This window comes from Gavia stellata, chromosome 6 (genome assembly GCF_030936135.1).
Source record: "Gavia stellata isolate bGavSte3 chromosome 6, bGavSte3.hap2, whole genome shotgun sequence".
In the NCBI taxonomy this organism is placed as follows: Eukaryota; Metazoa; Chordata; class Aves; order Gaviiformes; family Gaviidae; genus Gavia; species Gavia stellata.
This window is the reverse complement of record NC_082599.1, coordinates 34,735,639-34,749,433: the sequence shown is the minus strand read 5'-3', so window position 1 is coordinate 34,749,433 and position 13,795 is coordinate 34,735,639. Positions and strand designations below refer to the sequence as shown.

Here is a 13,795-nt window from a genome sequence, read left to right as displayed (position 1 = left end):
GAAGTAATGATTGTGTAATAATTTTCAGCATTTTCTTAGGAACTTTGCTGGAGAACCAAGGTATAATGAAACAAAGACAGATTCTGAAGAGCTTTAAAAATAAATATGCATAATGCATATTTGTGTAATTAAATAATTTCTCAGTGGTACAGTAAATATACAAGGACTACATACCTGCACTGGTTATGGATTCTACCTGGATGAATGCTAATATAGGGTGAGACAGTTTTATCCACATAGGATCCAAATCCAAGTCGAAAATCGAGAGAAATATTCGCCATCTTTTTAGATAAAGCAAATCCAATGGAATTTAGTTTTTCTATATTGTTGTGCATAGAGGCTGAGACATCAACTAAATAATAAAGATCCACAGGGTATTTCTCTAGAGGACGAACTTTTAACATAAAGTTTGCTTCACTTCCTGATTCAAAGGAAACAAATAAGTTTATTTACTATTTTTGAATGGACACTCAAAAATACATTTATTTTTGCAGCAACCTCAGCACAAAGTTGTTTGTGTCAGCAAACAGAAAAACAAACAAACAAGAAAACCTCCCAAGAGTAAATGAATCCTTGAAGCATCGTTCAAAAATAAGCCATAAAGGGGCTCTTTGTAGAACGTCTTGCTTTTTTTCCCTGCAGGAGCACTGTGCAATTTATTGTAAAAATCTGACTTCTCCCCAATTTCCTTTAAACTCCTGGTTATACAAGCCCTTTGGCATTACACCAAAAAGCAGTTATGACTCACAAAGGACACAGATCTGCATACAAATTGTGGTCAGTCACTTCAAGTTTGACACTTCCAAATATATAGGTGTATCCTGCAAATAGTTTGTCATATGAGTCTAAAACTACACGTATAGCATAAAGACATCACAGCCTGAAAAACTCACGTAAATTATGCTCCAAGTTTATACCAATCTAATTCCAAATATTTGACGAGAAAACTCAGGAGGATTAAAATATTTTTTTAAAAACCAGGTTTTAATATTAAAACCCCCCATCTTTTGGCATATACAAAAGAGAACTCTTCTTTTATTTCACGATGACAAATGTCTGTCTCTCCTGCAGAACCACCTCATGTTCTCATATGTAATAAAAATGTTAGTGCTTTGGAAGCCACTAAAAACAGTCCCCACATTTTTTCTTGCCTAATATTCTGTAATGCCAGCAAAAAGAGTGAAGTGATTGGAGTATGGGCAGTGTAGGTACAGTAATGCATTACTTCAAATTGTTCATTATTTTATGTCACCCAAATTGTGAGCTCACAGAAGAAATGAGGGACTAGGATCTTTGTGTGATGAGTGCAGAATATAATTCAGCATTATGCAATGATGATACAGCAAAGGACAGGAGGAAGGGAGACATTATAGAAGAATTACGAAGGTTTTCAATAAAAGCTATCTAAACATATTCAGAAACAGATTCACTAAAAAAAACCCACCTGAAGTGTGACTTACCTATTCATGACATTTACTAGTGCATATGACATTGCTAGATAGCATAATTAAAGTACATGTAACAAAGATCTGACCCAGAAAAGTTAAACATGCAAAGTACTTTCTTCCAATGGTCTTTGAACATAATTCCACCTGAAAATGTCAGGATTTGTCTGTATCAGGTGTTGCATGAAGAAAACAGAATTTCAGTGTGCTGTAACTTATGTGTTTCCTCTTCGCCAGTGAAAATAGAATTACTTTTTGTAAATGACCCTTGCAGCTCTCCAGTTTGCATATAGCGAGCTGCTGAGTGCAGCTTTTATTTTTTCCCATGTAAATCCTGACAGTTGGGTATATGTAAACAATAATAAAAAAACCCAGTAGCAAAACAAAAACATCTTTGTCTGCATGATTATACTGTACCAAATTTCTGTTTTGAGGCACAACTATAGCTGTATATCTGTGTATTACCCTGGGGGATAAAATACGGGCAGGATGTCTATATATCAAAAGTTATTCCTCTGGAGCCCTCGGAATTTCAGTCTTCTGCCTTCCTGATGCAAGAACTTCCACGAAACATATGGAACCCCAAGCTCAATTTCACTCTTTACTGGCAAATAGGTTCATTAAACCAAAGTTTAGAAAGCGAAGTTTTTTTCTATGAAGCCAATATGTCTTTGGAAGTAAGTGTGATTATAGACACTTCTAGAGCTAGCTCAGTTCCCGAGACCATTTCTCAGTACAAAACAGAGTATCAGTCATTTCTTTGGTAGGAGAGTGGGGAAAGGAGAGGAAGTGCTGATGTTACTTTCTCAGTTTTATTATAAAGGTGGAAAAAACAGAGTTCCTTTGTGCTTTACACTCATGCAGATCCTTCTTTTTTCCCTTGTAATTGACAGAAAATTATCTTTTATACAGCAAAGATCAGCAAGATACTTTCCTATTCACTTAATGTTTTTCTATCAAAGACTGATTGCTCTTAAAGGAGATTTTTCTTTCTCCAACTGCAGTTTGCAAGAGAAATAAATAAATTAAATTTTGTGATATGAAACACACCCTGCATCCCTTTATAGCACCTTCCACTTCTGCTGTTGGCTACAGCTATTTTAGAGACAGACAACATACATTGATTTAACTTGAGTTCAGCTGAGGGCAAATAGAGATATACCAGAAAATCTCAGATCCATAAAAGGACTTGTAGATTTTATTAGGGCCAGGTATCTCACATTTTATAAATTAAATGTTAGGTAGTGAATACCTAAGTCTCCTTTAGGAATCCAGTTCCTTCTTATATATTGGCTTTGGAGTCTTCATAGTTGTCTAGTCAATGCACTTAAAAGTAACAAATAATCAAGAAGCTTATCAAATGATGAATTTAGGAATTCTAGCCCAATTTACTTTCAGTAAGGAATACAGTTTACAGGCATGTAAGGGAAAACTATTTGTGTAAGTAGCTAAAGAAAAAGAACCAAGAAATCACAACAGAAAACAGAAAAGACTACCTAAAATCCCTTTTCCACTTACTACTTGCATTATTCTGACCTTCAGCTGTGTTTGACAGAAACACTTCTTGCTGAAGACTGTACTTGAATATGGGAGCAACACCATCATAGTCCTACAATATAATGTTATAGCATCATTCTTCAAAATAATTATTCCAGCCGCTTCTTCAGAAAATATCTGTACTTAGTAGTATTATATTTAGTTTAAATTAACTATAATATCAATGTGTTAGAGACAACCTAACCTGGACGCAGTTCGACTGAAACTTTTCCTGGTGTCACTTGTGTATTTGTTTCATGGTCACTGGGTATTGTGACATGAACTGTGGGATTTTCTACAAAATCTGAATGGCAGCCTCTTTTCATTAAGTTGAAAACAGTGTCACAGCGTCCCTTCTGTGTTGCATCGGCCATGAAATCCTGTTTTATAAGAGACAAAAAGTACAAAGCAATCAGAGCTGAAAAGAAGAACTGTAATATCTTCAAAGGAAAGAGAAAAACAAAATAATAGTCTTTGAAACAATAAAATATGCTACTATAATTGCATAAATTGTAGAACGAGTTCATGGAAGCCATATGTTTTTAATAAGGGCAATGACAAAATATTTAAATTAGAAGTTAAACCTAATTGCCACAATGACTTTTTTCTACAAAGGACACAACTTTTGTATGAGAAAGAGTATCTTGCACAATCAGAACAAGCTGGCTTTGGAGAAAAAGGAAACTATGTACTGTCACTATGTCACTAAAAAAAGTTCTGTGCTATGCTATGAGTTAGTTATACTAAGAAAGTGTCATTCACATGACATCAAAACAGGTTAGTTTTCAGAGGAATCCACTGGTAATGTTACTCAGGCTAATATTTAAAAGTAGCAGCCGAAGTCAGCTTTAGATTTATCTAACCTGAATTTGTCTATCACAGATATTTAAGTTTTACCCCATACCCTACACCAAATCCAAAGACCAGCTGAACTATATCATTTCAATCCCCAGAAAGAGGAAGCTACGTAGTACAAGACTGGACAGTTTAAGATGCCACCAACATAAAAAAGCCCCTGTAAAAACAGAAAAGTGATTAGTAGTAGGATGATCTCAGAAGCAGCACATCCTTTGTTGCAGTGAAAGGACAAAGTTGCCAAAATTGTGCCAACATGATCCAATGCAAAATTCCTTCCTGACCACAAATCTGATGATTAACATGATCCTGATAGTGCAAGGAAAAAAGAGACAAGATCCTTTGTACTCTTTCAAACCATTGGTCCACCCCAGCCACAGCTGGAGACCAAACAATGGACAATCTCTGATATTTCAGTGGCAGATGGGGAAAATAAGCAATCAAAAAGTGCATACAGCCAACTGTGTATTAGAGAATAGTCATCCAGACCCTGAAAAGACCAGAGAAAGCCCCTGAAGAATGAGACTGAACAGTCATTTATCTTGTTTTCCGAGTTCCAACTCATTTTTGTAGTCTACCTCTGATATATTTTTTCCATAACCTTCTTTAATACAGACAACAGAGACAAGTTTTTTAGATTACTGCTATTTATATACCCTTTCTGATCTATATACATTTTGAAAAGGTAGATTTTTAAATGTATAAAGAACTCAGCTACTCTCACTGTTACCACTAACAACTGATAGATATGTAGCATTTTCTGAAGTTCTCTGTGTGGCAGTATAAAGTCAAAGCATCTCAAGTGTTCCTCAGGGCTGATTTTCTCATTAAATATATTGTTTCGATGAAGCAGGCATGCTAAGCTGAAAAATGGTCCTGTAACTTTACTCTGGAAAATTTCTATCTGCATTAATAAGGGTTTTGCCATTCCACAACCATGGACAGGTGCATAGGTGAACTGGCTATCAAAGCACGGTCTAAGAGGGTTGGGCAAACCCTTGGCTTTCATGAACAGCTCTCAGATTGACATGAGAAGTAAAGCAAAAGAAGCGGGGAAGAAGTGTAACCTGGTCAAATCTGAGTGCCTAGTTAGAAGGAGATCTACTGCAGCTCCATAGCACTGGAAAGCTAAGCAGTGCTGTTCCGTGATAAATACAGATGTAGCAGGATAAAATTGTGCCCTTTATAAGACAGGACATCAGGCCACAATAATGGACCACTCCACATTGTAATCCATTGTGCTGTCTACACATGCCCTAAGGCTCCTCTTGGAAAACAAGCCCTCCATGCCTCTACTGCATTACTTTTCCTTATACTTGTTTCAGACTAAGTTAATCATTCCAAGACACAGTATCTTGGATAAAGTTACACCAGTGCCTTACACTCCTTATCTCTTCCAGGCACACCCTAGGCATTTATCTACCTTCTCTGCTAATGAAAGCTGCTACACAGGTAATTTGCATGTGACCTTCAAAAGCATATGAGTTTGCAATTGCCATGATATTCTTAAAAACCTTGCTCCTCTGAAGTGCTTAAAATGGTCCATCCTTACTTGAAATCACGTAATCAACTTTTTTCTGTGAAACAAACCCAGAAATTACCATATTCTTACAGTTTAAAAAGCAATAACAATTTCAGTATAATTCTTGTTACCTAAGGTCTATCTCCTGTGATAAGTTTCAGAACTGATAGTTTCAATGTCAAAATAAGAAAAGTATAATTTTTTCCATTTGTGACAAGGTCATAATATATGGCGAGGTCAAAGTTAACTCCACCGTTAGTAAAACCTGTTGCTAAATGCAATAGGCATATATGTATAGACTTGCTCTGATATATAATGAGGACTTAATATAAATTACTGGTAATTTTGCTTTTGAAGCCAAAAACTGTTGAACTCTCAAAGCTAATATAAGCCTGCCAAAGCTGTCTACAAAGCAGATGGAATGCATTAAAAAGTTCTCACTTTATTTAAAATTACTGCAATTTTCCAAATAAAAGATTGTATTTTCTCCTTTGGAAACAAAATATATTTCACATGATTTCTCAGGTTCTGTCTCCAGAGGTCATTTAAAGATTTTCTTGCTATTTCTCACTATAATTTTCACAGTTTAAAAGTCTTTTATCTTTATAAAGATCAGAAGGAGCTAAAATATAAAGTCAAAAGTAAATAAGCAAAATGCCATACCTCTTGAGCACACCATCCACATTCTGGACCCAAAGCAAGACACTTTGTGCATGTTACTGCATTTGAAGTGGCACATCTGTTTTCCGCTGCAATGAAATATAAAACCAAACATTCATGATTTATGATGATATGTGGGAATTGTAAAATACCTAATTTTAAACCAAGATTTCAAAAATTACTTCACCAGATTAAGAGTGATGACAACATATCCTAACAGAAGTAGAACAGAACAAAGGCAGCCCGGTGAGGGAATACTTCCAGCGGTTTTTTTATCTACAGTCTAGAATACATGTACAGATTGACTAAACTCCATTCTCAAGGCCAAATTTTTAAGATCCTGATTTAGAATAATTTTGAAATGAAAGTTTATCTTTGGCGTGTACCTTGCTGATTTACTGCCTAACAGAAAAAATTTACCAGGTAGCTTATCTCTTCATAGACATTTTCCTTTTAAGTAATATATACTTGACTGAGTTATTCATTATTCACTCTGCATGGAACCCAAAATATTTTCTCACCTTCTATAAATATTCCCCCTCTGCATTTTCTGGAATGACTGTTTCCCAGAAGAGGCAGTTTTTGTTTTTGTTTTTTTTTTTTTCCAGAAGTGAATACAAATTTATCCAACATTACATGTGTCACAGATTGAAGACACATCATTATGTACTAACAACTGCAAAAATTGTGCCTACTAACAGGTCTATCAGCAAAATCCTTTATACCCTTTTCACAGTTTTGTTTCATAGGTCACTGCTTAAGTTACTACTCTTTGCTATGAAACTTTGGCAATTGGAATTGAGAAGAAGAGATAGCCTTTTCAAGGGACTTGGTCAGCTCAACTTGCATGTCAGCATTAGCGTATCCTTTCAGCACGTTCAGCACAAGGCTCTTGCAGACCAGTGTGCCTCTACATGAAACAGAATTTGTCTGCCAAGAGCTATGAGGAAGGCACATAATAGGAGTCTTCAGTGCATAGCACAGTAGTAGTGCTGTTTAACAACACTGTGTAGTGGCATATTCAGCATGGCATATTATACGATTATGAAATATACTGGAAGCAAAATAAAATTAATTACTGCATACTGGAAAGGCTACATCTCTTAGTTGGTCCATCATGATAATGTGCGTATCATTATACCAAAACAGTTTGAAGAAAGGTTTGTTTTTCATCCAAAGTTTTTGCTACATGTACTGTCTCAGATTATTTCTTTCCAACTTGCAAAAATGCAAACCATCTCTCTTTTTAGAATAATGAAAGTAACTTCTCACAGTGAAAAACTGTATTAGGAAAACACGTAACAAAATACCTTTTTTATCTTTATTTAACTGATTTCAGCTATGAATTCAAAGATAAGATCCCGTATCACATGAACAGCTAGTCCTCAACAGGTCACTTTGAACAACGGATGATCCAAGGAACTAATCACAGCTTGCAAGATATTAGTATCAACAACCTATATAACATTATCAGTATTAAAAAAATAGAAAAGCCTAGTACAGCACAATTGCAGCATTACACTGATAACATATAGGTTAGTGGCAATTTCATTAATTTCAAAGGTCAGGCCTATATTTCTATTTTATATAAACTGCTGTTGACAATTTTTGCCATTATTTCTATTTTATGTAAACTGCTGTTGACAATTTTTGCCACGCAGGCAATGTGAGAAAAGAAATGTATACGAAAAGGAGAGAAACTCTTACAGATATGACCACTGAAAATAAGCTGAAAAGCAGCCCAGGAAGGTGGTGGAACAGAGGGAAAACTGATTAAAGGGTGGGAGAGGTGGGCAGGGATAAATAAAGGACGAGTCACTAAGGAAAGAGAAAAGAACAAGATAAAATCCAAAAGGTTTTTATTTATTTGTTATAAAAACAAACACAGCAAGTTTGACTTGGATGTGAAATTAGAGCAAGCTCATTTGGCACTGACACAATAAAAATTCTTTGCATTTATAAGAAGATGGCAACAGAACTTTATATCCTGCAGTCTGAAAGAGCAGACCTGGAGGCCATAGAAAAAATTACCGCAAACCGCAGGAGAGGAGAATGAGGGTGAGGATTCCAGGTAGGTACTGACATACACAGGGTTGTAGAACTTGCCACAGATCCCTTTCTAGACAGTATTGGTAAAGCACAAAGACATAGGATGAAAAGTTGTTGAAGGAATAAAAATAAAAGGAATGTAATTGTTCTTGGCACAGAAACGTCAATCCCATCTTCGATTCGATACCGAAGACAGCAGAGATGAAAGACATTACAAGAAAAAGAGAGTAAAGTGATGGATTCAGTAGAAGTGTCAAAGGACAAGGAAATATAAGAATTGCTAATGTGCAGCGTAACAGTGGGTAAAGACCACCATGGGACAAAACAGGGAGGACATGACATGAATTTTGAAGTTACCAATCCAGTAACATCCACCATAAGAGTCAGAGCTGTGCTAATAAGAATAGTTGACAGGAAGAAAGAAGAGACCTGTCTATCTAGCTATACAGATAAGGAATAAGCCAAATTAATTCCTGGTCATCGTAATCAGTAAACCAAAGTAAATAAAATAATGAGTTTGGCCTAATTAATTTCCTGCAGTAATTTCTGAGACTCCTTTCTTAAAATGTATAATCCTATCTGCATTAACACACATTTCCCAAAATTAAATGCCATTGACCATGCAACAAAACATTCATGTCTTACTGTAATGTGCACTTGCTAAAAAAAATAGTATGTGTCTATGACTGGAACAACTGTACCATATTTCCAGATGCATTGGAAAAAGAATTGTCCCATTTTTTTTTTTGTTAGTTTAGGTACTGAATCTATCGAAGCTTGATTTAGTTTATTACAGAATCACAGAATCATTAAGGTTGGAAAAGACCTGTAAGATCATCGAGTCCAACCATCAACCAACACCACCATGCCCATTAAACCATGTCCCACAACGCCACGTCCACATGTTCCTTAAACACCTCCAGTGATGGTGACTCCACCACCTCCCTGGGCAGCTTATTCCAGTGTTTCATCACTCTCTCAGTAAAGAAATTTTTCCTAATATCCAGCCTGAACCTCCCCTGGCGCAACTTGAGGCCATTGCCTCTTGTCCTGTCGCTAGTCACTTGGGAGAAGAGACCAACACCCACCTCTCTGCAACCCCCTGTCAGGTAATTGTAGAGAGCGATGAGGTCTCCCCTCAGCCTCCTCTTCTCCAGACTGAACAACCCCAGTTCCCTCAGCCGCTCCTCATAAGACTTCTTGTGCTCCAGACCCCTCACCAGCTTTGTCGCCCTTCTCTGGACATGCCCCAGTCCCTCAATGTCCTTCTTGTAGTGATGGGCCCAAAACTGAACACAGGATTTGAGGTGCAGCCTCACCAGCGCCGAGTACAGGGGCACGATCCCCTCCCTGCTCCTGCTGGCCACACTCTTTCTGACACAGGCCAGGATGCCATTGGCCTTCTTGGCCACCTGGGCACACTGCTGGCTCATATTCAGCCGGCTGTCGACCAACACCCCCAGGTCCTTTTCTGCCAGGCAGCTTTCCAGCCACTCGTCCCCAAGCCTGTAGCGTTGCATGGGGTTGTTGTGACCCAAGTGCAGGACCCGGCACTTGGCCTTGTTGTGGTAAAACATGGAGGGGGGATGAGTGTGTCTTTCTAAACTGCTAAGGCAGAAGAAAAGATCTTAAAATCCAGTTTGGGTTTTCAATGCGATCATGGCAGATGAAATGCTTTAACAAATGAAATATACAGTGTTGCTGGATGCAAATCTCTTTGCTGATAAATCTCCAGTCTCAAGAGCCCCATTTTCACAACATGAAGTCACGGACTGGCAATTGACAGCCTTGGCACCATTGGCTCAAAAAGCTGATTTTTTTGGACTAAAGAGAAACTTGAAAGAGGTTTATTAATGCCTGAGATACATTCTGGCTACATCACTACTGTCGTTCCCAAGTACATAGTCCCTTATAGCAGTAACATTTATGGACAAGCTTTCATTCACCAAATATTTATTATTTAGTTATAAGCCTACTCTAAAACCATAACTGATTAAGTATAAACTTCTCAGTTTCTTTCAAAAGTCATATGCTAAAGCAAGAAATTTTTTTTTATGAGTTGGCTAACAAAAGAACTGAGATTTTTCCTGCCACTTCACCAAAAACAGAGTCCAGACAAGACTGAGTTATTGTTCAGCCAAAGCTAAGGGCAAGTTTCTACTGGCTGAGTTATAACTGATGTATGCCAAAAGGTATTTTCAACAAGGGCCAAATTTTGTGCTGGGAACTGCACAGGCATATGCATATAATAAAAAGTGAGTGCAGCAGGTTAAACTGCACTTTTCCAGCCTGCTCCACAAAATACAACCGTGCTCCAACGACTGCAGCTATTTACAGTGATCACAGGTGTGGCAAGTCTAAACTCTCAGCAACAAGAGGGATCAAGGAAAGACAAATATCACATGCATTATAATCATATCCTGCCTCCCTATTATGTAAATAACTTTATCATGATCAGGGTATTTATCTCAGAGATGGAATAACAGTAACACACACTGGCGTTTGAGAGGGGATGTTAAACAGGTTTTCAAACAGGCAGCACTTTGTTCAAGTATAGCCAAGAATTCGGATTTGTATCAACTTCACTGTTGGTACACGTTTTTGCTGGTTTTGGAGGGTGTACCATTTGCTTTCTTGAAAGAGAAAACCAAAATATAACTAGCAGCTTATACTCCCTGATCATGGTCCTCAGACTGTTGAACACTAGTTAAGGCAAGAAGATTCTAAATTATCTAGCCTCTACCGTGCTTTTTTTCCTTAAATTCTGTATCCTATCTTGTTCTAGGGCAGCAAGCAGCCGGCTGTCCCTCTCCACAGATAATGTGGCCTTCAATAACGTGTGTGTAGCATCACTTCTGAGGAAAGTTGCAGCATTTATGCAGTATACTGCAGTTATCTTCACCTTTCTGTCTTTCTTCAGGAGCTAACCGGGACTCCTTGAGAGGGGACAGGCAGTAACTGTCCCAGCTAACACACAGCTTCTCAATTCACTTTGGCTGAATCTGCAGATACAATGAAAAGCATTGTAAAAATGTTACAGAGGGGGAATTTTTTCCATGATTATTGTGTCTGACACTTACTTGCTCAGATTACAAGGAAAAAATGAGTGCCTATGCTTTAACTGCCAATCCTAAAACCTAATCCTGGAATCAGGGTTTTCCCCCCGCCTTTTTCCAAACAAGCAATAATTCTCTCTACCCTTTGTGCACAATGCCATGCTTTAAAAACCTGCTTTGTCACCACCAGTTTTTCTAAGAGGGTTACGAGGTACACCTCAGAATCAGGTTAAGAGGCCCTCACCCTTGCCCAGAAAAGATTTCAACTTGAAAACTGTACATCTATTACGCTTTATAATAAATTCCTAAGATTACTTGAGCAAAAATACCAGTCCCCTTTTCTTCCCTCTTCCTTTTTTCTATTACATACTGGATTTGTTAATTGGTTTCACTTCTCTATTAATGGTTGTCCACTTTAGTTTCACTATTCAGACAGGAGCTAAGGTGCACACTGATTTGAAAATATCCTTTACCAGGAAGAGAAGCAGCAGTAAACTAAAACTCGGCATGTAAGAGACACATGTGTTTCTTAAGAAAAAGAAGATGTGTAAAAGAAAGGTGCAAAACATGACTGGCACTGTTAAATCCTGAGCCCTGGAGAAATACTTCTGTAAACCTGGCAAGTGAGCAAAAGGAAAAATACTTCTGTGACCATGGCAAGTGAGTAAAAACATCTTTCCATTAACACAAACAAGCAAACAAAAAAAAACCCCAAACCAAAAGACACCCTAGACCTTCTTTTTCTACCAGCCATTAAAAAAAGAACAAGTCAAATGTTACAGTGTTCCTAAAAAGAAAAATGGAGCATACTGGAAGAGATAAACCATAATGTGGTTATAGAGAAGATGAGATATAAATGAGAATTAAATAAGAAGTATACATGCACATCTGGATAAATGCAGTGAAAAGAATCACTAGCGAACAAGTCCTGATGACAGATATGGGCTCCCATTCCTAACTCTGCCAATATCCCCCTGATACTTTTGGGGTTCCCCAATTAATTTGCATTACCATATGAACACAGTACCCTATGAACATGAGGGGCATTACTAAGAGTGACATGAATGATATAAAAAGCCATCAAAATGCAAATGCAGCAGCAGTCTGCCTCATTGTTCATGCCTTTGCAAACTATGCGGCAAAATAACCAAGATCTTCCCTTTTTGCACATTGTGCAAGCTCTGAGTGACGCCACTCCAGAGAACTGATGCTGGATATCAGCTGAACAAGGCAAAATGGAAGGGGAAGGAGGAAGAGGGGGAGACCTCTGTCAACACAGCATTAGGAAAGCTCTGGCAGAAAACGACGGTCGTAGCTGATGCTGGAGGGCAGCAAATGTATGAGAAGTCTGCTGTGTAATGGCACATGGAGATGGAGTTCCCAAGCACTGTATGGACACTTCCGTAATTAGGGAATGATACAGACACTAGGCTTCAAGGAGGTACTCTTGACACCTCTCTGAAGGCTACATGTGGCTTTCTTAGCCTCATCTCTCCGAAAAGTTCCATCACTTATATGAATGTTGCACATCATTCAAGAGGAGAACTTGCAGAACAGAAGCCTCACACAGATGCATATAAACTCAAGTTTTTCATTAGTTTTTCATTTATATATCAATTTAGAGGTTTTTTTTTATTTTGTCAGAAAGATGCATATAGCAGCATTTTGGTAAAGGTACTGCCCAAAATAGCTACTGGTATAGCAGTTAGGACTCCCAACATTCAAACCACGGCCTCAAGCATGACCTTGACTGCGGGAGACAGAGCTATTGACTACTCCAGACTGACTTTGTTCCCAAGCCACAATACAGAATGAAAACAAGCAATGTAACCTTGAAATTTTTCACAACACATGATTCTTGTTCCTTGGCCAACTTTACTTGTAGCCTCTCCTTTCTATGAAACTTCCTGCTTTTATGGGAGATGGTTAAATTTTGTTGATGCAATTCATGCCTGCAAACAATGACTCAAAGACTATTCGGTTTCTGAAACCAACTTTTTCTGTCTCTTGCAAATAAAAACATACAGGACAATTTACTCTGATTATATCATTAGAAGAGACTCATTTCCCACAGCCATTAGCTTTTATGGCACAGGTTTGATGGTTCTGTTTGCACAGCTTTGCACCAATAAAAATGCAAAGCATACGGAACCAGAGAGCTTAAATATTTCTTTATTAAATCCCTTGATTTAAAGGGAACTTCAGGATGCGTGGAGCTGTGTTAATTCCCTTGTTTCCTAGGAGGGAACATGGGCATGGGAATCATTATACTCTAGTCATTTCCAGCTGCTAGAATCTCCCTTGGAGTTGGCCAGCTTGGATACAGTCATGCTGTTCGAGCGAAGCCTGGAACGGCTACTGCTGTATTTCATTGCTAATTTAATTTCTTGTGTATTAGTAAGCACTTGCTACTAGCAAGTAGCACATCAACAACCTAGAATGGTCAGTATATTCCTGTGTATACTATAAAGTCTTTACCTAAATATGAGGTCATGATGAATATAAAGGTAAACACAAATGACTAATTTTTGCCTGTTTCAGAATTTCAAACTTGAATAAAAGACATGTCCAAGCTGTATCTCTCACCATCTTCTATAGCTCCACCTCCACAAACCAGCACCTCAACTCCAAATCGCCTCCCTAATCCACCTTTCTATTGCATATCTAATCTT

The 13,795-nt window shown here is 37.8% G+C and overlaps 1 protein-coding gene across 1 annotated transcript in view; it reads right to left on the bottom strand.

The window, feature by feature from the left end:
• The window catches only part of ITGB8 (integrin subunit beta 8), a 43,084-nt gene that overhangs the window by 21,788 nt on the left and 7,501 nt on the right, over nucleotides 1-13,795 (bottom strand). Inside the window, exons 2-4 of the mRNA XM_059818794.1 lie at nucleotides 6,022-6,107; nucleotides 3,187-3,361; nucleotides 175-421 (exon numbers count right to left, since the gene is read on the bottom strand). Of these exons, the coding sequence (XP_059674777.1) occupies nucleotides 175-421; nucleotides 3,187-3,355 (416 nt within the window). The 5' untranslated portion in view covers nucleotides 3,356-3,361; nucleotides 6,022-6,107. The remainder of the gene's footprint in view (nucleotides 1-174; nucleotides 422-3,186; nucleotides 3,362-6,021; nucleotides 6,108-13,795) is intronic.